The sequence below is a fragment of the Hippopotamus amphibius genome, chromosome 1 (assembly GCF_030028045.1).
Source record: "Hippopotamus amphibius kiboko isolate mHipAmp2 chromosome 1, mHipAmp2.hap2, whole genome shotgun sequence".
Classification (NCBI taxonomy): domain Eukaryota; kingdom Metazoa; phylum Chordata; class Mammalia; order Artiodactyla; family Hippopotamidae; genus Hippopotamus; species Hippopotamus amphibius.
In genome coordinates this window covers 102,532,853-102,558,504 of record NC_080186.1, presented here as the reverse complement: position 1 = coordinate 102,558,504, position 25,652 = coordinate 102,532,853, and the positions used below count along the sequence as shown (strand labels likewise).

Below are 25,652 nucleotides of genomic sequence, written 5' to 3'. Positions count from 1 at the left end.
CCTCGGGAAGAGCCATTTCTTAAATTCCCTACTAGGGAGTAACTGACAACGAGCTCTGATTTTAAAAAAAGGAAGGGGGGGAGGCGCCTCAGAATAGGCACCAAAGAGAAGAAAGGAGGAGAAGGGACAGGAAGTTTGCTTCACCTGAGCTTTGGGTACAGGTGAACCCCTGAGACGCAGGTGCCCTGCATGGCCTCCTTGGCCCGTGAAGCAGCTCAGGTGCCTCGTGACCCTATTAAATGGCCACCTTTTCTCCCTCGGTTCAAACCGCCTCCTCTTCCTTCTCCTTTTCAAATGTGTGACAGTTTCCCGGTGTTCTGTATTCTGCTTCATTTCCTAACTCGCTGGCACTTCAGCCCACCTCGATCTGGGCTTGGCTCCACCCAAACTTCTGAGGTCACAGCGGTGGACACTGCTCAGCTCTCCCCTGACGTGCTCCTTCCGTGGCACAAGGTATGACCGGCCATCGGCCAACCTGCTTGGAATTCTTTCCTTCCTTCTCTGATGCCGCACTCTTGCCAGGATTCTCCCTCTCCCCTTTGGAAGTTCCTACACAGTCTTCTTCTTGATGGAGCCCCTTCTCTGGGCTTCTGTCTTCAGCCCTTTGCACCTCACGCTGCTTCAGCCTCTCATGCCCCATCTGTATCCTGACAATCACAGACCTATCTCCACCCCCAGCTTCTCCCTTAAGCTCCAGGCCAATTATCTAGCTGTGTTGAACATGTCCACTTGAAGGTCCTGCAGAAACTCAAACTTGTGTCCAAAGCTGAAATCATGGTTTTCTCCTTCACTGGTATTGTCCATCGTGGTTGACTGCACCAGCACCCACCCAGACCCATGGCTGGTCTCCACATTCCACATCTTGTTATAAAATCCTGTCAGCTTTTCCTAAAACCCTTAATGAATTCATTCCACCTCCTGTCGCAACAGAGAGCTGCGATTTTTCACCTGGATTAATGCCCTTCAGTTCATCTTCCAGCCATGCCTGCACCCCACCCCCTTCCGCAGGGGTAATCTAAAATGCAAACAGAGCCATGCACTCTCCTGATTAAAGGTTTTCAATGGCTCCCCCAAACTTCTAGACGATCAAGTCCAAACTCCTTGACTTGACCTTTACGAGCTGGCCCTTGAGAACTTTCCTACCACCTCACTCCTCAGACACAGAACCACTGTATTTCTCTGAATGTCTTATTCTCTTTCTTTAACTTTGTACATGCTATCCCCTCTGTTTAGAGCCCCTCCTACCTGGTATATGCCTATTCATTACAAAATAAAATCAAATCTAAGTTTGCATCTCCTACGCAAAACCTTTCTTGACACCTTATAAAGTCCACCACTTCCTCCTCTATCTCTGTCAGTGAACTCCTATAGTTTTACTTACTATATGTAATAAAATGAATTATTCACATGCCTCCCACTCCTACAAGACCATGACTTTCCTAAGGGCAGGGGCCAGTTCTTACTCATCTTTCTGTCTCTTCAAAAAATAGAGAATGGCTAAAATAGGCACTGTAGCTGGTATAGTGATTTAGAACATGTACAGACTTTGGAGTTGGAAAGACCTGGGTTCAAATCTGGAGCAAATTAGTTCCTTTAAGTCTCAATTTCCTCATCTATAAGAACAGGGACAATAACAGTAGAAACTCCATTACCTGACACAATTAGAACTGTTAGTTGATCACGTAACAGAAAAATCAGGTAAAGAAAGGAATCATAAAAAGATGCTTATGTATCATAAAAATTTTATTTTCACCTCAATCATATACATATACATTTGTTCACCAATCTGTTAACAGAGGCCCAGGTCTCTCCTTTGAGTATAGGTATGTGGACTGGAGTCTCCTCGCTTTTTTGTATAAACCAAACCTATGTCTTTTTCCACAACTTTCGGGTTTGATTTCTTTGAAATGGAGTGAGAATTTAAAAAACATTTGTGAAGCCAATGGAGTACAGATCCTCCCATGTTTTTATGATTTGTCTCCCCTTAATCTTTTGTAGTTGTTTTGCCAGGGCCTAAGTTGATAGCACTAAAAAAAAAAAAGCATTTGCCTCTATCTAGTCTTTCCAGAGAATTCATCTTACTTTTATCAACACCTCTTTCTTTAGCACTCATATTTCATTGGGTTACATGTCATTCAATGAAATTATATAATTATAGTAACCAGTACTGATGGCACAAATAGGCTGGGGAACACAGGACACAGACGAGCATCACTGCCCCAGGTGGAACTGAGCCACGCAGGTGCACAAGCCCTAAGCGGTGAGCGTATTAATCATGTCTTTTATTTCTGGGTTTTGATGCTTTGACACCTAGGACCTTGCTGATCCTAAAGAGACTGCCCCGCCCAGGGCTGGCCAGTTCCTAGAGAAGGGAAATAATTCCAATTCGCCTGTGAGCACGTCTTCCATGTGCAAACCAACCAATCTATAGAGTCCATACCCCCTCCACCTCCTCCATCAGGCTCTCACATTCAGGACTGCTGTTTCCTGCTCTGATCACCCCAAGGCCAGGAACCAGATGTGTTGGGGGTGGGGTGGGGTGGGGCAGGGAATAGCTGGTGTATTAAATTAAGATTATACAGGTTAGGACCTGTACAAGCCACCCACGTGGGATCAAAAAGTTGCTCCCTCAGCATCTGAAACTCCCACCCAGAGGAAGTAAAACCCCAGGGCCATTTTGATTGAAGGTGCAGTTTCAATACACTCACACAAAGAAAGTCAACTCACAAGACTTATTACTTACAGATCCCAGAAACCAGGGCCAGGGAGCCAACGAGCCAGGGAAGGGCAGTCCTCCGACGTCCCAGGTGTCCAGAGAACAGGAGACGGAGCAACTGACAAGCACCTATTACTTACAAGGTGGTTGGGGCAGAGGCCGCAGGTTCAGCTCAAAATGGTTATTTTAAAAGGTGTCCCGGGAAAAGCAAAGTGGGAACTTGGGGTGGGTTCTTATCTAAATGTCCAGGCTCTGGCTGTGAGCAGGGCTATTATACTATAAAATCCTAGGCAGCAACTCAAAATAGCTGTTTTCTCATCACACCAGATAACTAGGAATACTCCCTATGCCCCAGAACCCACTGAAGTTATCCAAACTAGGCAATCCTAAGCCTGCTGACCGATTGCCTGTTCCCTCCTGTGAAAACCACAGTGAAGGCTGTTGGCCATGCTTCTCCCCTGCTCTCTCTGCTGCCTGAGGGACCCTGGTGCTTTCCCATGTGGCCCCCTTTTGTGTGGCGTGACCCTTCCTCTTGGGATCTGTGAGTGTAACAAACTTTTCAATGGCAGTCATCTCCTCATCTGTTGGTCCTGCCTTACCTAAATAACCATTAAACCTGTAGTTTATAACAGTGCGCTTACACACACTGGTCAGGGGTAAGGCGACGTGGCGTGGCTGTTACTTGGAAGATCCAGTTACATAAAGAGCAGGTAAGAAGTCTTCTGCTGTGGTCACCTCGGGGCGATCTAAGGCACTTACCCAGGTGGACGGCACATCTAAGCATCCCAGGGTTAGTTAGCTATTGTCATAGGGGTGAGGGGTCTCTGCCCTCGGGCCACTTTCAGACAACCAGAGCATCTGTCAGGGGTTCCTCTCCTAGCCTAGAGGGGCAGAAAAGGCTCCCTGGGACCTGAAGATGAAGTAGGAGTTGGAACAAGTGGAAAGAGGTTTGTAGACGAGCAAACAGCAGGTGCCAAGGACTCCAGGAAAGGACAAAAGTGGCAGGTTTTCTGCACTTAGCACAGTGCCTAGGCCACAGGAGGTATGCAAACAAGTTTTGTTTTACTTTTAATGTAAACTGAGGCAGGAACAGACTCAGCAATAGGTGTGGGACGGCTGAAGACCAGCTCTGTGTCAGTGTGTTGATAAGAGCAGAATTCTCCCTCTTCACGGAGAAGCATGCAGTGTTGGGTCATTTCCCAGAGCAGAGAGCTCACTGTGCTCTCTGTGCTTTATAAACCGCCAGTCCCTTCTATATGCCTGGATTGGAGCCAAGCCCCAGGCAAGGTTAGTAACCAGGACACAGACCCAGCCCCTGAAGACCTCACAAACGAGGTGGTCCCTGCCCAAGACACAAGTGGGGAAGGCCAGCCGAGGCTGAGCGGCTGCTCCCCGGGCCAGTAGGGAGGTGGGGCTCCCAGCATTTCCTCCTGTCCAGCTCCCTGAAGCCAGCGGCCTGGGGAAGAGCACTGTTTTTATATAATACGCGGGCTAGCACCTTCTGGACTGGTTTGGCTCCAGACTGAGTGATGAGTCAGAAAAGCCGTTCTGTTCTAGGCACGATATGGTCACAGAACTTGGGTGTGTTTCCTCATCCGCAGAGAGGAACAACCTCTAACTTCTCTCTTTCCTGACAGGAGTCCTAGAAGGTCATGAGAATTCACAGAAAGACCGCGAGACCGTCCATCAGCAACAGGATCCTAGCCCTCGCCTTTCCGCTGGGTGAGAATCTCAATATTGATCCTGTTAAATCCATTTCTTCTTTTATCTTTGGTGAAAATCTACAACGCTTTCGTAGGACTCCAAGAGATCAAAAGGTGCTCGAGTTGCAACTGGAATTCAGCCACAATCCCTCATGCGGAGGAGATGAAAGGGTAACAAGAGGCCGAGATCAAGTTCCTCACACAACTTCAATTTAAATTAAACTTCCTTTAATGAAATAAAAAACAAATGGTGCATTGCATAATATTTTGTGGTCACAGTATAAAACAATACAATTAGTTCATATAACATTGGATATGGACAAAAATACACAAGACCCTTTCTTTGTCTATGTAAAATTCGGCAGATCCGTAAGCGCCACACTACAAAAGAAAGTCAGTCAACTTTTTTCTCCTAGTGATCTGCACGCAATATTTATCACTGAGAATTTGGTCAAACAGCGGAGGAGAACTTACCCAAATCCCAGTTCCCTTCTTCCTCTGTTGTCATCGGTGAAGCTAAAAAAATGTTTTCTGAAAGTAGCAAGTTGTGTAGTATTGCTTATTATTTCCTGCTAAAGAGGCTCAGTCTTTGGCTCACAGATGTCAGTGACAAAATCATGGCTGCAGGCAGTCTGCAAAGCAAGAAGCAAGAGCCACCAGGGAAAACAGACAAGGGTCTGGGCAGGAGGGGCCACCTTTACCAGGATCTTAGGGAAAGCCATGGATAGGAGGGCAGAAAACACACAAATAAATACATTTCTAAATCAAGATTTAAATCCAGTTGGTGAGTCAAGAGTTCCATCGTCCCATGAAAGATCTGAAAAGTTGTTAAAAAGTCAGAGCTTGCATTTTCTTTTTTTAAAAAAGTGGAAAGTGTATGTAAACATTATAAAGTAAACAATTGAAAGTAATTTTGAGGCTTCTAGCTGAACACAGCTTAGGCTCTTTCTGGGAATATTTTTATGATTAGAAAAAAAAAAGCCAAACTTTTTATCAAGTTTCTTTGTGTCAAGCAGTGCAACTTCACCCGTGTGAATCGTGGCTGGGTCCTTCCATTCAGACCAGTGCTTCTGGCAGGAACCTCTTCCAGAAAAGCACTTAGTGAGGGGCCCTACTTGGTACAACAAAAAAGTACATCTCACACTTTGAACAGGACACACATTCTAGCCACGTTTATGCCCCTGGAAGGAAGGAGGTCCTTGGTACAACACCCTGGGATTTCTCCCCACTTTGTACTAGCCCAGTGGACAGAGGGTGGGGCTGGGGGGTGGTCAATGTCTTAACAGCCCCAGCTTTGAACTGCGACAGCAGTTTGAAAGGAAAAGGTACAGTGTGTGAGCACCTTTACTACCACCGAGTGTCTGCTGTGACCCATGTGTGGTTTTACATACACCTGGGGCCACCTGGTCACATCCAAAGCCAAGTACCATTTCCTCCTACCAAGGGCCTGTACTACAACAATCCTGAATTTTCTTTTAGGAGGCATGATAACAACAAGGGCTCAAAGGGCACTGGCTGTTCCTAACACAGCACCTGTTTCTATTTCCTGTTTGCACAATCACCTGTGACCCACCTCCTCTGAAATAGCACAGTTAGTAAACAGCATGTAGGAAATCCCCAAATCTAGTGCTGTCAAGGCCTCCTCCCCCTCCTCTAATCACTCATGCTCTGGTGGGGCAGACCTGCTGCCCATCTTCCCACCACAGATACTAGGCCTAGGATTCATCTGTGCTGCTACCATTAGTGCAGAATCTAGTTTCCATCACAGGAGCAGTCCCCTTCAGTGGACAAACCAAAAGGAAACATTTGGTGGAAATCTACCCCCTAGGGGTGACTTGGTGATAAGTGCAGAACGCATCGTGGGCAACAGGGTGAGGGAAGTGGAGGGGAGAATGGCGAGCTGCGAAGAGTCTGGCTCATCCGGCCCACTGTGACAAAGAGCTGCACATGAATGGCCATCATTTTGTATTACTTTATTGCTCAAAACAAACGAATCTTTTTTTCCCCTTCAGAAGACAGAGCAGTATGAGATCCTTCAGAGCCAAGATAAAAGCACAGAGGATTGCAATGTTGGGCGTGAGTCACCAGTGAGCCTCGGGGAACCCTACTGGGATGCTTCCAAAAGGCCAGCGCTGTGCAGGGGCGAGGCACTTCAGGGAGCGGAAGATCTCTTTGGGTCTACTGTCCTACTTCCGGTACGAACGAGCGGGCAAAAGGGACCGCTCTCGGATCTACTTGGTAGGCTAGTCACGTGGCAATAAATTGCCGGGTTTCCTTTGTGTTCCTAATAGGAGGGCAAACATACCACAAAGTATACCCTTTCTCACTAACCCCCTGCAGGGGATTTTTTAAAGACTGGAAGGACTGTAAAGGTCATAGAAAATGCACGGTTCTTCTAGGTAATTTCTGATTCCGTGAAGTCAGTCTTGCAAGCAGCAATTCGCCTCCACGTTAAAGAGCCCAAGCAGCCCGTGAAGGACGTGGGGTGTCCGTGGTTCCCCTGCAGACCCACAAGGCCTCTGCCTCTCACAAAGGGCCGGACAGGGAATAGAGGTGGCTTCTTCTGCCTGAACCACTGATCCTCTGCAGAAATCTAACTCCCAGGATCCCCCTTCCGTAATCCCCGGGTCCCCCTGAGGCACGGTGGCCTCCGAACTACGGGAGTGACGGTCTGATCCTTTCCTTGTCCCCAGCCTCCTCCTCCTCGCAGGCCTTCTTACTGCCCTGGACAGAGGTGGCTGTGCATTTTTCTTCAATACTCATTCTTAAGGCTAAGGTGGCAAGATAAGGTGCTTGGTGGAGAGCCAAATTCTCGATTCCAGGGCCGTTTCAGCACTCTCACATAAAGCAGATGGGATAGAAATGGAAAAGGGGGTTAGAAAGGCAAAAAACCCAAAGAGAACAAAACGCATCTGGGCTCGATAAGAAGTCACGGACTGCAGGTTTAGATTTCAAATGCGGTCTAAACCCCCTGAAAATAGGGGGTGGGGGAGGGTAGTAAAAGCCACAAATTACCCTTCTGCACTGGTCTGTGTCGTCCCTCGGCCGGGGTAAAGGGTCGCCTTTAGCGGCTCTCCCAACACGTGCCTCCGACCCGGAAGCGGAAGCAGACGCCAGCTCTCACGCGGGCCGTTCCGTTCTCACGCCGGCCGTTCCGTTCTCACGCGGGACAAAGAACTCTGAACGCCCTCACCCCTTCACCCCTTCCTCACCGCAACCCCTCGAAACAAAAGGTAGAAACACACACAAGTCAGAGATCTACAAACCAGTAGGAGAAAAAAATTAGACAGAGGTTAACATTAAAAAGCCGCCGTCGGGAAAACACACACTCGATTGTTCTATCAGAAAGTGCCGTGGGAAGAAGAGCTGTGTGCTGGTAACCGTGTCCGCGCTCAGAGCCTGACATGCGGAAAAGAGAGAGCGCCGAGTCCCACCTGAGATTAGAGAGGACTGGTTTTGAGTGTAACACACGTCACGTTAAAAGATCACTGTCCTCTTCTCGCCCAAACTGCTCCTCGACCGTCCCTCTGTCCCGGCCTTTCCCGACACCGGCTAGTCCATCTCCATGGACATGAGCCGGCGGCGCTCCCGCCTGGTCTCCTGGACCTCCTTCTTACAGCACCAGTGGGAGCTGCAGTACCCGATGAGGCAGGACAGGAGCCCGATGACCGTGGACAGGCCGACACCGATCAGCAGCGGGTACTTGAAGGCGTTCAGCACTGGGAGGGAGAGACCAGAGAGGGAACGGGTTAGCGATGCGAGGAGGGCCTCGGCGAAGACGACCGCCTCCCCTCTCTACCGCCGCCACGGGGTCTCCCCCAGGGATCTGACCTCAGGCATCCTGCACCCAGCACCTAGCACGGTGCTGGAGACCGAGAGCAGCTCAAAAGTGCCCCCAAAATAAGCAAATGTCTCCCCACCCGATCCTGTGCAGGAACAAGGGGGGAAGCCAGAAAAAAAAATCTCCTTCAATGTCTTTGAATGTCAACTTGCTTTTTAGGGTTTTGGCAGGAAATTGATTTTTAAAAGTCAGTATAAGGGCACCACACATTCGGCAGCAGATGCATCCTTAAAAAAACCGTACAGAAATCAATTCTATGCATCAGATAACTGAAGTGTACTAGGGGAGCTATTTTAAGTAACACTATAGTAAATTATCTAGCAAAGTGAATAATCACTCCCCACTTGTTTAGTAAATCTGGGTTTTCATATGGAGTGACTTCAAGCAAGACATTTCTAAGAGGCAAATATGGTATAAATGACTAAGTTGCAGGAATGCGTGAACACTGTTTAGATCCCACACACTCAAATCCCACATCCCCCCGTCCCCCAAAGTACCAGCACGCCTTGGGTGGAGGCTGGCACTGCCGTTACTTGCCTGACATTTAACACAACAGCCCCATGAGAGATTATTATCCCATTTAAGAAGAGAGGAAACAAAGGATTAGAAAGGCGAAGTCATCTCATCTGTGGAAGAGCTGGGGTTCCAATTCCAGCCTCCGCCCAACTGACACATCACCAGGGGAGCACACCCAAAGGCGCCTATTTAATCCTTGGAGGCACCTGGACTTGAATTCTCTCCATGAGTGTTCTGAATGAACGTTTACTCTGACACTTTTTACTCTGACACTTTTTGCAGACAAGACATATTTCTCATGAACCAAGAACAACTGCCCCCACTCTGAGAGGCCAGGGAGCAGAGGGGTGGGGAGGGGGCCCTCTGACCACTTAGTTAGGCTGACCGTGGTGGTCAGTGTGGGCAGACAAGGCCAGGAGGTCTCCAGGAGGCCCCCTTTACCAAGAAGCAGAACCAACAGGAGGGCAAGAGGGGCAGGAACCCACTCAGAGCCCCCTTTGGAGACCTGGACCCACTCTCTCGATCTGTTCTCTGCTCCTGCCTGGCAGAATCCATGCCAACCCTAGGACACAGCAAACCCTAGGACACACAGTCGGTGTGTACAGAATTTATAGAAAGCATCGAAAATCTTTCCAGTAAGTCTTAAAAATCATTTCCCAATGGTGCCTCTGGCACACATGAGACCAAAGCTTGGAAAACAGCAAGGGCTGTGTGTGCTCTTTCTGGGTACAGGCCCAGGCCAGGCTAGAGAGAAAGCAGGCACATTCCTCAAAGGGTGGGAACCTGGATGCAGTCAGCGGCAGCAGAGCGTGGAGAGAAGACATTCCCCAAACACCAAGAGCGTTATTTGTGTGTCATTCTTACCATCCATCTTCACAGTTATAAAGATGGGCTTGGACTGCATCTCTGCCTCCTTCTGCCAGGAACCTGTGGGCGACTTCACCCACGGAGTCACAGAACAGTAGTAGTTGCCAAAGTCCTGATCCTCGGAGCCATGCACTTGCAGCAAGAATTCCATCATGCTCACGCGCTCCAGGCTGAGGCCGCTCTTCCAGTCCCTCTGGGCTGTGGTCACAATTCCCTTCCGATCCAGGGATGACAGGAGGACGGGAGCCTTGTCCAGTCCGAAGGAGTGCACCGCAAACCAGGACACATCAAAGGCCATGTCATCTATGGGTGACCAAGCCAAAACCCTGGGGTCAGTGCCATGGGCAGAAGTACCAAGTACGGCTAACATGTGTGAAACCTGACTGTGGGTCAGCACGGCTCTACATGCCTTAGGTCTCCCCACATCCTCTCAACAACCCCATGAGGAAGGTACTGTCACACTTCCTGCTCTATGGCAGGACCAAATAGCTGGTTTGAGGTCACACAGCCAGGAGGTCACAGAGCTTATGGCTTAACCCAGGAGTCCAGCTCCAGAATCCACCCTCTTAACCATGCCACTGCCACCACCCAGCTGAAGGAGCACAGCCCCAAACTTGTCTCCTCCAGAGAACACGGGATGTAAAGCTGGTATACAGTGACATCGAACGCTCTGTCTCCCAGAGAAAGCAGAGTGCTCTGGCACTTCAGGCAGAAGAACCCAAGACTGGAAGGACACTAAAGTCGTAAGGAACAACACGGACATAAAGTGAATCGTAGAAAATGGAGAGTTGGAAACAGTTTAGATTTTATTGTTCACTGTGATTTTCTTCCCCCTGAAGTGCTTAAGTTCAAAACAAGAAGAGAAAAATGTCAAGCTGAGAAAATTGAACACACTAACAGTCCCAGAGAGTGTCACTGCTGAATCGTGAAGCACTCTGCAAAATTAAGGTTCTAACAACTTCAAATACATGAATATGGCCATAAAGAAAGACCACTTTGGCACAAGTGGTAATTCTCATAGAACGTGGAAACAGAGCGCACATCCTATGCCCGTGACCTCTTCTTCTGACTGTTACCAAGCGATACCAGCTGTGTCAGGTCTGAGAGTCACCCCGCAGGCAAGAAGGGACTGGGAGGCCACAAGCACTGCTCTATCTTCAATTTGCTTGACAAGGCTTTCTATACAAATGTTAAGTAATGCAATTTTCGTTAAACAAAAAGTAACACCCATTTAGTAAAAATACACGAATAACCTCAAAAAGCACATTATAAAGCAAATAAATTATATTCAGATGCTTACATATTAAAAAAGAATGTAAGCAAAACTAAAAGCAAGAATTTGTTTCTTTCTTTCTTTGGCCACCCCAAGCAGCTTGCAGGATGTTAGTTCCCCACCCAGGGATTGAACCCTGCAGTGGAAGCACAGAGTCCCAACCACTGGACCACCAGGGAATTCCCCCAAAGCAAGAATTTCGACAAAATTATTCAAATGATAATTTCTATTCAGCTTACTCTAAAAATGTTAAGGGCCACAGGCAAATCTCAACACTACATATGTGATCTCAGCCCTCTACCCTGATGCACCAAAACATCATTTCTCCTCCCCATCGACTCACTGTGGCACTTGAGCATAACATTTGATTGTTCCCAGCGTGTAGATCATCTCTTGCCAAAAGGACCAACTCCCTGGGGACAGAGGGAGTGCGGTCACCGTCCTCACACCCTCACAGTGCCTGGGCAGAGTGGATCACTCCCAGGTCCTAGGTGAACACTAGCTCAGTGCTGCTGTCACCTGCAGGCACCAGGTGCTTTGCTGACGGCAGAGTCACTGCTGTGTCCCCATTACCTGTGCCCAGACTCTAAGCCCAGTCCTGCCGAGCCTTCACAGTGTGGCGGCCAGGCTGCAGGGTCAGGCTACCGGAGCTAGAATCCCAGCACCGGCTCTTGTTTAGCCATGTGACCTGGGTGAGTCACGTAACTTCAAGGAAGTTACAATAGCACACACAGTTAGTGAGCTTTATAAAATGCTTAGAACAGCACCTGGAATGTGGGAAGGAGTCAGTAAACGTTGGCCGCCATGAACATCCTTCTCGCCACAGTTCAACATACACGCTCTGTCCGAAGAGATGCTGTGACAGGAAGGGCACTGCCGCCTGCAGCAGACACTCCTGGTGCCCTGCCCCGACCAGCTGGAGCACCGGGCCCCCAACTGCCGCAGGTTCTGGCTGCTAAGCTCTCACACCCGTACCCTTCCCTTCTCCGGAGGACTGGCCTTAGCTGACAGAAGCCGCCTCCTGGAGAGCCACGCCCCTCCTCAGCCATTCACTGTGGACAATGACTAATTGGGAGGGCGGGTCCCTTGGCTCAGGGAGGTCACACTCTGTGGTACAACCCCTGCTCTGGAGCTCCCCATAGAGAGTTAGACTTGTTTTGAAGATCTTCGCCTGGCTTCTTCCCCTGCTCTTTCCTGATTCCCTCACTCCCTCATAGTTTCCTCCTGAGGGCACATCTTCAATTAATCACTCGCACGCTTGTCTCAGGCTTTGCTTCTCGGGAACCTGACCTAAGACGCCCGCCTCTAAAAGGCCGTGATCTACCCCTGCCCCTCCCCCTACCTCGGCACTCGGCCTGCTTGGGCCACATGTCCTTTCCAGAAGAGAACTCCTCCACAGCCCATAGGATGCATGAGGAAAAACGAAATTACGACTTGTGTTTAATTATTCAGAATCTCCCACTCATGCAGTCCAAGAGTGCAAAGTTCTGGAAAATTGTGATCTGCAAGATAACAGCTACCTATAGCTTTTGTAATTACACTGGAGGAAAAGACTTATATTAAAGGTACAACTGGTGACCCATTAATTTACTAAGAGCATTTAAATGATTTATTTTTGTATATCTCTATAAATGAGCTTTTTAAATTTAAAAAAAATTTTTTATAAACGAGCTGTAAGGGTAAAAATGGTATTACATTATCCAACTTTTGAAAAGGATCTCCTCGCCCCGACCCCTTCCTGGCAGTCTCCACAGGAGTGGCAGGCAGCTCATTCAAGACCTAGGCTCCTCCTTCCTAACTCCCAGGACAGAGCTGACCCCTCTGTTGTTTTGGATGGGTTTCTTTCTTTTCCTTTTCTTACATCTTCCACGAACCTTTCTCCTTTTTCCTCCTCTAAAGCTCAACCATGTTTGGGTTCCCTGCGAGAGTCAATTTTGGTATCAATCAACTCGTCCAGGGGTCAGTAAACTACAGCTTGCAGGTCCAATCCAGCCCACCACCTGTTTTTATAAATAAAGTTTCACTGGAACGCAGCCAGGCCCATTTGTTTACATTACTCTCTTCGGCGGCTTTCGGCTTTCACTCTACAACTGCAGAGTAGAGTAGCTGCTGCAGAGATCATCTGGCCCACAGAGCCTAAAATAGTTCCTACCTGGGTCCTTTACAGAAAAGGTTTGCTGACCCTGAACTAGCCACACCTAAACCTTCAATGGAGGCCCTGCAGAAGCCAGACCTTGGGGGGCAGTGACCCAGGTCCCTCTTCTCTTGGTCACGCCAGATCCACTACAGCCCACACTCACTTCACTGACAGCCTGCCCTTAACACAAAACGGAGATCTGCTTCCAGTTTCCACCCCAGGGCCACATGTCCAGTGATCTCTGCACAGAGAACTCTGCATAGTTTGACCTTTTCGAGGTGCAAATCTGTGCAAGGCCACGGCTCTGCTTGTGATGGGGTGGGCAGTACAAAGACGCCCAAGGTCAGGGCATGGGCAGCCCCCAGGCAGTGAGTCAGGGTCTCCACAGGCTCTTTAGGAGAAGGCAGAGATGAGTACGGTCCTGCTCAGCAACAGAGACACACCTGTGTGCATTTAATGTTCTTTCAAACCCCGAGGGTCTGAGAGTGAGAACAGTGCCTGGAACTAACAGGGCCAAGCAGAAAAGGTGTAAGGCTGCTGGCCCACAACTGTTAGGTATCCTGTTGGCAGCGCTAATATTTTCTGCAAAGAAAAGATTTACAAAGATTTCCTAAGAATTTACAGTAGCACCCCGTGGTTACCTGCTACTCATTTACTCTGCTCTGTATTTTTTTCAGTGTTAAATCGCTATCTGATGTTACATGACATGGTGATTTCTTTCTTGTCTGTCTCCTTAATTAAGTTGCAGGCTCCATGAGGGCAGACGTGGAGTGTTTTGATCACTCCTCTATTCCCAGCACTAGAACAACACCTGTTTATAGGAGTTCAATAAATAGCTAAAGGAATGAATGAAAGACAAAAAGGAAGGGAGCTGGACTCGGCCACTGGGTTGCAAATCACCCTGAATCAGCCCCCAAAGTGGCCACTAGATCACCCTAAGAACTCAGATTCAAATGCCTGGCTGTGTTTCCAAATCATTGAACAGATAGTTACATCTGTTTAACAAGTCCTTATTAAACACCTACTGAATACTGCCAGGCTAGACAGTTTGGGAATAAACAACCAATCCAGTCCCTGACCTCCACATCTGTGTAACATAGTGGGGATGGTATGAGAAACACTTACAGAAAGCATTACGGGGAAGGGGGAAGGATGGAGAGAAGTACCTGGGTCCAGGGCTGCTCCTTCGACAGTGATGATACAAAACAGTTTGATGAGATCTCCCCGGATGACGGATGGTGTGTCGGAGTGCACAGACGCATTAAATATAGGACCTGGAAGAAAGCAATACCACCTCATGATCCTCTTTCACACTGTTTAAATCCCGTTCTTGGTGTGTGAACGGGCATGTAAATGTGGGCTCCCCTTCCTTGGAACTGGGGTAAAATTCACAAAATAGGTGTTCTAAGGTGGTTTTCTTTGTATTCAGAGAGACATGCATTAAGCACATGAGATTCATCTTAAGGTTACAACCATGGTCTCATCTGAAGGCCACCCCCCACCTCCCATCCTGGTACAGCCTGGGTTGTTTCTGGCTGCACACGGTTCATTTCCAGGCCAGAGTGGCTCAGAGGTCAGAGGGCTCAGGATGACATCAGGGACACTTTTGGTCCTGACAGAGCGAACAGCCCCACTGTACTGGGTGCTGGCGACGGGCCCTGCTATTAAGAGGCTGAAATCCAGTAAGGAGACGGGCATGCCAACAGTGACGGCATTTCTATAAAGTATGGTGGGAGCACTGAAGACAATTCCATTCTGCTGTGGGAAACTGAGGCAGCGTGGAAACTCCTTTTTAAAAACTACCCAGATACGATTTGTCTTGCATACTTTTCTGGAACTCTCCCTCAATACCCAGTTTACTTTTATAAAAGACCCCCTTTCCTTCTTCCAAAGGCCAGAAGATGTTTCTACACAAACCATGGTATCATTGACTCACTGCAAGACAGAGTTGTTCCAAGTTTGTAAGTTGTAAGGTAATGAACATATGTATGAGAAAGAAAATATGAAGGATAAAGTAAAAGGAATTTAGGGCTAGAAGTTAATATTTACCATGGAGTCATTTGACTGTAGGCATAATTATTATTGTGCTATCTCATTACTAGGCACAAATAAATGACTTACTAAATTAAAAAAAAAAAAAAAGGTATGCCTTGTAGCGAAGAAATCTGCAGCTCCAATCCCCTCCTTAGGCAGAGAGAGGGGCTAGGTACTGCCTTCTTTGTTTTTAACCCCTTTACAGCTTACTTTTAGGTGACAGCATTACATAGCTTTAAGCCAACCTGATCCTAAGAGCTTAATATTTACCTTATCTGAATTCCTAATATCTAGGAATAGGCAGACCTGAAGAAGATTCCAGAATACCAATGCTACAGGATTTCCCTTGGGTTTTCTGGAAAGCAAAGATAGATGGCCCTGGACACTGATTCTGAAACTCATTAGAAGCTAAGAGCACAGGTGTAACTACCTTTACAATCAGATTACCAGAAAGGAAAAGGTACTTTTTGTTTTCACATCCAAAAGAAATGACTGACAAAGAGAGTAAAAGGGCATGTGAATCAATGAGGCAAAGAACTGAAAAGGCTATATTTTCATTTCAACATGAGTAGTAACATGAATTCATCACATGGCTCTCCTAACACAGAGTCCGTGGGTAATCTGTGTTTTGCTGGGAGAAGGTGAAGGATGGTTGTAGAACATGGAAACCTCGAGGCATTAGGCAGCCCTGGGCAGGTTCTGCTGAGCGCTCAGATTCAGTCTAGGGGGCAGAGAACGTAACAGAATGGCAGTCCCAGGACATGGGGAATGGGATGAAAGCAAAAAGGACAAGGAAATTCACCTACTTCTGTGCATCACGTCCTTCAATTAACTCGGCTCAGCCACGGTTCCTTCAGGTGATTACCACTCTGGATTTACTGTTTATAGCAGGGAGGTGGGAAAGAATTAAGCCAGTTGCTCTGAGTTGGCTCAGTGGTCATGACTGGGGGGAACTTCATGCCATATATGGTCATCTGTGAGGACAGGTTAGCAGCACCCGTGGTGAGCAATGGGGACTGCATTTTTTCTCTCTGACTAGAAATTTCACGGTTATAAATAGAACTATACTATGGGGCTTTCTTAAAGTGTCCAGGCCCCTTCTAAGAGAACACAGATAATAAAACACAAGAACATCTTCATAATGGACTTAGGTTCCTATTTACTTAATTTGAAACAGCAAAGGAATGTGGACGTATTTCCTTTACCTTATTTGGACAAATTTCCTTACCTAATTTGGACAAATTTCACTTTCTTTTCTTTATATTCCCAAAGAAAATCCAAAATGCCTTCTAGGTCACAAGTCACAGCTCTCATTTCCCCTCGTGGCCGTGGGAACAACAGAGCATTTGTGCCATGCTCAGCAGGCAGACAAGGACCAGGGAGAAGGCCTGCACTGTGAGCTATTCACAGCAGTGGATTTCCTTCAAACGAAATCAACAACTCACTGTTAATGTGGGTCGTTATCCCAGGCTTAGAAATATTTTTATTATGGTCAATTTCTGCGGTAATGCTGTTTTTGTGAGGGGATGTGTCTGGTTAACTTCACAGATGACAGACTACGGCACAGATAATTTAAGTGAACAACCAGAGTCACTACATGTCCCCCGGATCCCTAGTCTGCAGAGTACACGGACCACTTAGCTTTTAAACAAAAACATTGACACAAACCATGCTCCAACTCTAGACCCTAAAAAAAGGCTGTAAACCACAGTATTTCTGTGAAAGCCAAAACTGCAGACCATCTGCATGGCCATCAATAGGATAATGGGTAACCAAATTCTAGCAGGTGTAGTCATTAGAGTTGGTATTTACCTAGAGTTTTTTATAACATGGAAAATGCTTATCTTATAATGTTAAAGGTGGGGGTGGGGGTAGGGGGTAGGGGGATACAGGTCATAAAACTGCATATACAGCCTGATTTCAAAGTCATGAAGAAAACATGCAAGGAAAAAATTCTAAGAAGATGTATACCACCAATTAACAGCCTCTGGTAAGATTATGGGTGATTCTTCCTTGTATGTTACTATATTTTCAAATTTCTCTATTAAGGAAAAAAACTTCATTACCGTTCTTTTAAAAGGCCAAAATCCTTCACATCATCACACTTAAACTGTATTATTCCTCCTGATACTTTGAATCAGTAGAATTTACAACTCAGTAGGACCCCTTGGGGAACACAGCCCTCATACCAAGAGGCAAGTGTCCTGAAAATAGAGGACAGAAAGGTGGATACCAGGAAGGACCTCTTTGTTACTATGGTGGGTGTGCTGCTGATTTTTAGGAAATAAAGGCTCTTCAGCATCACGTCAATGTTTTCTTGGAGGTTTCAGGGCCATGGCATTGTGCTGGGTGTTGGATTTGATGGCAGTTCCTCTTAATTAAATGGTGAACTGACTATGACAACTCCATGGATTAAATAAAGCAAACACCTTAGGCAGTCTATTCAACCTGTAAACTACAGTGATTTTATCTGTTATGCTGAGATTTAAAGAACTGAGAAATAGATTCAATGCCCATTCCTCACCTAGAAATACATACAGAAGATTTTATGTCTCCCCTCTTTCTCAAAACAGTTTTAAAGAAACATCAAATAACAAATGGAAAACAAATTGGAATAAAATCCTATAGACAATAAAACAGATACACAAATAAAGGACAAAAATCACAGCCATCTGAATCTCAACAGTCAAAGAAAAAGCATGTGACAACACCCAACACTTCATCATGATAAAAACACAACAAAGGAGGAATGAAAGAAAACCTCCTCAGCTCAATATTTGGCATCTGTGAAAAACCCACAGCTACCATGATACTTAAGGGTGAAAGATTCTTAATGCAGAAAGCTCTCCCTAAGATGAGGAACAAGACAAGGATGTCCACTTGTGCCACTACTACTCAACACTGTACTAGATTCTAGCCGGGGCAATTAGACAAAAAAAATAATTAGAAGGTATTTAGTAAAAGTGAATAGAAGAAATAAAACTATCTCTATTTGTATTAGATGACATGATCCTATATTTAAAAAGCCTAAGTAGTCAACAACAGCAAAAAACTATCACAACTAATAAACAAGTTCAGCAAGGTCGCAGGGCACAAGATCAATTCATAAAAGTCGGTTGTGTTTCTATACACTTGCAATGAATAAACTGAAAAGCAAATTAGGAAAGCAATTAATTTACAATAGCATCAAAAAGAATAAAATACCTAAGATAAATTTAATGAAAGAAGTTCAACATTTGTACATTGAAAACTAAAAACACCACTGACAGAAATTTTAAAAGACCCAAATAAATGGAAAGACATCTCATGTTCGTGGATTAGAAAACAACATTGTTAAACAGTAATCCTCTCCAAACTGATCTACAGATTTGACGCAATCCCTATCAAAGTCCCAGCTGTCTTTTCTGCAGAAATTAATGAACTGATCCTAAAGTTCATCTGGAAATGCGAGGGACCCAGAAGAGCCAAAACAATCTTGTAAAAGAACAAAGCTGGAAGGCTCACACTGACTTCAAAACTTACTAGAAAGCTACAGCAATCAAACACTGTGGTTCTGGTATAGGAAAAGACATAAGGATCAACAGAATAGAACTGAGAGTCCAAAAATAAACCCTTATATTTGTGGTTAAATGATTTTGACAAGTGTACCAAGACAAGTCCACGGGGGAAAGAACAGACTTTTCAACAAATGGTGCCAGGACAAATAGGTATGCACATGCAGAAGAATAAAGCTGAATCCCTCCTTCACACCACACACAAAAATTAACTCAAAATGGACCACAGCCCTAAAATGTAAGAGCTAAAACTGTAAAACTCTTAGAAGAAACCATAGGTGTAAATCTTCATAATCTTGGATGAGGCGATGGTTTCTTAGATGGGACACCAAAAACACAAGCAACAAAAACAAAACACAGACAAAGTGGACTTCGTCAAAATTTAAAATGGGTGCTTCAAAGGACACAATTAAGAAAGTGAAAAGACTACTTACAGAGAAGGAGAAGATATTTTCAAATCACATATTTTATTAAGGGACTTTTGTATTCAAACTATGAAAAGCTCTACCACCCAAAAATAAAAAGACAAATCAATTTTAAAATGGGCAAATGGTTTGAACAGACTTTTCTCCAGAGAAGATACACACTATAAGACCAATAACTATAAGAAAAGCTACTCAACGTCAATAGTCATTAAGGAAATGAAAATTAAAGCCACTATGAAATACTACTTTACATCCACGAGGTTGGCTATAATAAAAATGATGGAGAAAAACAATAACTAACTAGTGAGAATGTGGAGAAACTGGAACGCTTACACATTGCTGGTGGGAATGTAAAATGGTGCAGCTGCTTTGGAAAACAATTTGGCCATCCCGCAAAGAATTAAAGAGACCTACCATATGATCCAGCATGAGTCCTAGGTGAGAAATGAAAAGTTTATGTCCACACAAAAACCTGGACACTAATGTTTATGTCAGCATAGTATTATTCATAATTGCCAAAAGGTGGAAACAATCTAAAGGTCCATCAACTGATGAACAGCTAAACAGAATGTGGTATATCCTTAAATTGGAATATTATTCAGCCATAAAAAGGAATAAAATATTGATACATGACCTGGAAAACATTATGCTAAGCAAAAGAAGCCAGTTATAAAAGCACACATATATGCTTCAAATCATATGAAATGTCCAAAAAGGCAAATCTACAGAGATAGAAAGTAGATTTAGGGGCTGTCAGGGGCTATGGGTAGAGAGATGGGAGTGATTACTAATGGGTACAGAGTCTGCTTTCTTGGAGTGAATAAAAAGTTCTAGAATTAGATACTAGTGATGGTTATACAATATTTATCTGTGAATATACTAAAAACCACTGAATTGACACTTTAAATGGGTGGATTTTATGGTATGTTAACGATATCTCAATACAGCTATTATCAGAAAACAAGCAGATGCACAATAAAAGAAGCTTGTGTTTTCTTGGCTCTTTCCAAATCTAAGGCTTTAAATCAATATTTACTCTTTATTAATCTAAAGGTTAAGGGATTATTAGGTACCAGAGGTTATCTCATTATATACTATAAAAAGTTATAATAATACAAAATAATATTAATAGAAAACAAACTTTACTAAGCTCTAGTTTACCTTTAATATAAATGGTAATAATTAAATTCGACAAATATCTTGCATTCATTATACTGATTCAATTAATACCTGAATCTTTACAGATCAGTATGAATTTACAAATTCAGAAACTGCTAACTGGAACCCAGGGTAGATTTAGTAAAAACATTCAGTATTAAACTCAAAAGTGATGATCCTTCACCTTGATATTCTAAATAAGATTGGGAATCAAAAACTCTTAAATCATCTACCTGTTGAAACACACATACACACACAGACTTGTCAAAGGAGCTTAATGAATTACACAGATGAATAAGAAACATTTCCATTTAAGAATATGTATGTATTCTATTAAAAAAAAAGTGGGGCTTCCCTGGTGGCACAGTGGTTAAGACTCCATGCTCCCAATGCAGGGGGCCTGGGTTCGATCCCTGGTCAGGAAACTAGATCTCATATGCATGCCACAACTAAGAGTTCACATGCCACAGCTAGGGAACCCATGTGCTCAAACTAAGGAGCCAACAAGCCAAAACTATGGAGCCTTAGAGCCGCAACTGAGGCGCCCGCGTGTCACAACTAAGATGCAACCAAATAAATAAATAAATTTAAAAAAAGTGGACCTTTCTGCCTTATAAAAACATCTTACTTACCAAAGATAAAATCGTTTGGAATGGATACCAAAATGCTCATTTTAACTAACCCTCCCACAGACGAACATCACTAATAACAAAGCAGGTTGACGGATATATTCACCCACACCACCACCGCTCTGGAGACTTGACTAATTGGAAATCTTTTTCTAGTCCAAAAGCAAGGTGAAGCATATCCTATAAGGCTGGGATACTAATCCCCTGTATGGAAATACTGCTCTGATAAGCTGGGCCAAAAACAGTACTCATCACATTCAGTCCTAGGGATCTCAAAGAGTGAAAGTCACGGGCTGGATAAGACTTGGGTCTTAGCTTTGAATCTTCAACTCTTGGCAAGTTATTTAACCCCTCTTAAATTGAGAGGCTTAGTTCCCTCTTCTCTTTATACTCCACCATGTTCCCTGAAGGATTTGATATAGGTGTGTGCCAGCTGACCTATCTTAAAAAATGAAGGTCAAAATGAGGGTAGTATGTTCACACAAAAATTGGTGCACAAGCAGCATTATTCATAATAGTAAAGAACTGGAAACACTCAAATATCCATTAGCTGATGAATGCATAAACAAAATGTGGTGTACCCACACAATGGAATATTATTCAGTCGTAACAATGAAATGCTAATGAGAATTTATTTTGCATTAAATGCTACAGTATAAAAAGAAGGAGATATGTGGTTTTTCTGTTTGATTTTTTAAAAAACAATCAGTATGTGTAGTTGTGAGTTACATAGGTTTATGCAGAAAGAGCAGTTAGCTATATCCACCACAAAAAAAAGAAAAAAATTTTTTTGCCAACACCTCCCAAGCACTTTGGGATTCCTAAACTCATTTTCCAATATAGAAAATATGATATTTACTCTCATTTTTTTGCACTTCTCAAGACAAAATGGCATTAAGTAAGAACTGTGTATAAATGTGATTCACAGGTACTTAAAAACTTAAAAGCTGCAACTGAAAGAAAAGGTCTCTGGGCTTCCCTGGTGGTGCAGTGGTTAAGAATCCACCTGCCAATGCAGGGGACACGGGTTCGAGCCCTGATCTGGGAAGATCCCACATGCCTTGGAGCAACTAAGCCCGTGTGCCACAACTACTGAGCCAACGCACTGCAACTACTGAAGCCCACGCACCTAGAGCCCATGCTCCGCAACAAGAGAAGCCACCACAATAAGAAGCCCACACACTGCAGTGGAGAGTTGCCCCCGCTCTCCGAAACCACAGAAAGTCCACACGCAGCAACGAAGACCCAACGCAGCCAATAAATAAAAAATAAGTAAAGAAACATACAAAAAAAGAAAGAAAAGGACCCCAATATTCAGATAATTATATTTTCTTTTTCAGACTACATTATGGAGTTTATATCTCATTTATTTTATAAATGTTTTCTTCAAAGCACTGTGCCTTCTGACATTAAAGTTTTCATTGTACTACATTTTTCATGTAAGACCAAATCCAGGATTGCATTTTACAGTGCTTTTTCTCTCACAGTGCTGCTTAAAAAAACAGCTAGCATTTTGAATTTACAACACGTCAAAGATGACACAGAAATTACATTTATTTTTGTTCTTGCTAAAACTCTGTGAGCTACATTTATCAAGATATTGTGTTAAATTACTGGCATTCTCTGGGTACTAAATAAAAGGCTGCAACTCTCTAACATTAAATATATATACTTACATATATATGAAAAAAATTAAAATTAAATTTAAAAAAAACAACAAAAACAACATGTTGCATAAATGACTCTTGAAAACACTATGCTAAAAGGAATGAAGCCAGACACAAAGGTTACATATTACATCCCATTTATGTGAAACATCCCATTTATGTCCAGAATAAGCAAGTTTATAGAGACAGAAAGGAAATTAGTGGTTGCCAGGGGGTAGGAGCTTGGGGAGAGGGTGGGGAGAAGAATTAAAGGGTGTCAGCTAAGGGTGCAGGTTTCTATTGGCTGTAATGAAAATATTCTACAATTGATTGTGGTGATGGTTGCACAATTCTGCGAATATACTGAAAACCACTGAACCATATATTTAAAAGGGTAAATTGTATGGCATGTGAATTATATCTCAATTAAGCTGTTAAAAAAAATGAAGCCATCAGATCAAAACCCTAGGGTCTCTTCCAGCTCAATCTATGATTCAACAGGGTCCCCTGCTCACCTGAGGTCTGGAAGTCTATCTCAATAGGATTGGAGAGACTGGTTGCTGCTTCTCGCCACAGGCTGCCCCTGACAGGAGACCAGGCTGTCACCATGCAGCGGTACAGCCCCGCATCCGAGACTTGAGTCTGGTACATTCGATAGCGAAATTCATCTTCCTGCACTTTCTCTAATACAACACCATCCACCCGCGATGCATCTGTCCAGTTCTCCAGCTTCACTACAGAATCCTGGTCCAGGGAGATGATGTACTTGGTTTCGTTGGGACTGGAGAGGTCCCCAACAGGCTTCTCAGCCGTGATGAGAACAGAGTAGCGTGGCGACTTAATGTTTTTGGAAGACACTTTGCAAGTCATCTCAAATGTATTTCCGGCAGCGAAGAAAGGCTTGGGCTGCCTCGCCTTCACCACAAGCACGGAATCTGCAATGAAGTACCAGAAAGATGTGATTTCTAACAGGATTAGCCACGTGGATATGCATCTGAAAGCACAATATCAAGGAAATAGGAATTTATTTGCAAATTGCCACACAGTAGCATTTACGAAAACCTGCAAATTTAGAACGGAAATCACGTGTGTGAGTCAACAAGCTGAAAACCACCACGCTGGAGGAGGCAGAGCAGTCTGATTCGATTTAGCGGGTGTGAGGGAACAGGGGATCGATGGGTGAGAATTTGCTTTTAAGGATGTTCAAGTCCTTGACAAGTTTCACCCAGAGCAAGGATCTGGGAAGCTACTGGTGCCCCCAAGGATGTGAGGGAGAACTCGCTTCTAGTGAACAGGGGAAGATGCGGCTCTAGGGGATGCCATTTGCCTCTCTGGCTGCAGAGAAAGTACCCTTAGCTTAACCAGCCTGCTTGAAAGGGCAGAGCAAGGGAGAAATGGGTTCTCTCGCTGTTTCATCATATGATGGTAACATTATAGAACGATTATTCCTAAAGTGACTGGAGCATACACTTGTAGATCTAGTCATTTCCACAGAGATGTTGTTTTAACATTTTGAACCAGTGTCCAGGGGTACTAACTTAAAGTTTAAGTGTGTGACTCCCTGACTCTCCATCAAAAAAAAATAATCCCTAAGCATACACACATTAGAATCCATCTATATTATGACAGCTCAATGCCAGGCACTTGGAAGGTACTTAAGTATTTGTTGAATGGATGGATAAATGAATTAAACACATCCTTTTATTCTTTAATGAGATAATTCTATAACCCATCCAGTTACAGAACAAAATTTTTATGTTGGGGTTATTTTGGGAATAGTTGTTCCACCAAACCTATCAGGAGAACATGTATGGTATAGGGTTTCTCCAGAATCACTAATTCCTGAGGTTCCACGAAGCCATTCACATTCTTTCTTGGAGTTTAAATTTGTGAGATTAGAAGAGATCACCAAAGGTTAAACTGAAAAAAAGTCCAAGGACTATGTCCTCAGGCATCTAATGTTTGAGGGTCAGGGAAATGAACAGAAACCAGCAAAGGAGGCTGAGAAGAAGACCTATGAGGTTGGAGAAAAGCCCAGAGAGGGTAGTGTCCCATAAGCCAAGGAAAAACCAAAGTATTAATATTTCCAAGAAGAGGGAATGATCATCTGTGTTAAATCCTGCTAAGTCAAGTAAGGTGACTAACAACTGGACTTTGCAATATGTCAATCACTAGTCATCTTAACACGAGCAGCTGGGCAAAAGCCAGGTTAGAGCAGATTAGAGACTAGGAGGAGAGAAAACGGAGATACTGAGGACAAACAAATCAAATCCTTTGGCTATCAGAGGAAAGAAACAGAAACGAGTGGGAAAGGGGTGTGGGGAACAGAAAGATGGAGGGGGAAGAGAGATCAAGATTAGTTTAGCTTTAATAAAAACAAAACCAAAAAAACCCACAACGAGAGATCTAACAGCATGTTAATAGGCCGGGGAAAACAATGGGAGTCATCCAGAGAGACAGATGTGTTTAGAAGACAGGCTGCTTGGAATCGAGAGTACGGAGGGTTGTCAGTCATCAGAAGTGAGATGTCCAGTGCAGGGTGTGAGCTGGGGAGTGAATAACCAAAACAGGACAAAGGTCCTGATGATATGATGCTTAGAGAGGAGGACAGGGGACTGAGAATGAACGCCTTCTCAATCTTAGACGCACCTGGGAACCATCTTGGGAGCATCTGAAAATTCCAGTGCCCAGCCTGCACATAACCTCAGGCCAATTAAGACAGAATCTCTTGTGGGACTCAAGCATCAGTATTTTTTTAAAGCTCCTTGGGTGATTCCAATGTGCAGCCACATGTGACCCAGCACCTACATGGATAGTGAAGCTAGCCAGACAGGAGGAGAACTGGAGAGAGGGGCTGCGAGACAAAACTGAGCATCTTCAAAGACTACATGAGGAGGACCAGGGGTGGACAGGTGATGGCAGTGAGAGGAGGTGGAAAATCTTGTAACAGGAGATCTGAAGCTGGATGTTTTTAGGGAGGAGGGAAAAGAGCCTGGAGGCTGCAGTGAGGGATGAGGAGGGCACATGCCCCATGTAGGCGGGGTTACACTGTAGGAGGAAAACACCAACACTCAGGAAGGCTCCAGGGAGTATGGTGTCCTCTGGGAGAGCAAGCTGGGTCAAGTTTACTGTGAGGAAGAGAAAGGGATATTC

General features: G+C 44.6%; 1 protein-coding gene across 2 annotated transcripts in view; it reads right to left on the bottom strand.

The window, feature by feature from the left end:
• Window positions 1–4,630: 4,630 nt before the first annotated feature.
• PTGFRN (prostaglandin F2 receptor inhibitor) overlaps window positions 4,631–25,652 on the bottom strand; it is a 77,401-nt gene continuing 56,379 nt past the window's right edge. For both annotated transcript variants that reach the window (XM_057720258.1, XM_057720249.1), the window contains exons 6-9: window positions 23,015–23,434; window positions 14,220–14,327; window positions 9,641–9,946; window positions 4,631–8,138 (exon numbers count right to left, since the gene is read on the bottom strand). In XM_057720258.1, the coding sequence (XP_057576241.1) occupies window positions 7,972–8,138; window positions 9,641–9,946; window positions 14,220–14,327; window positions 23,015–23,434 (1,001 nt within the window). In that variant the 3' untranslated portion in view covers window positions 4,631–7,971. The remainder of the gene's footprint in view (window positions 8,139–9,640; window positions 9,947–14,219; window positions 14,328–23,014; window positions 23,435–25,652) is intronic.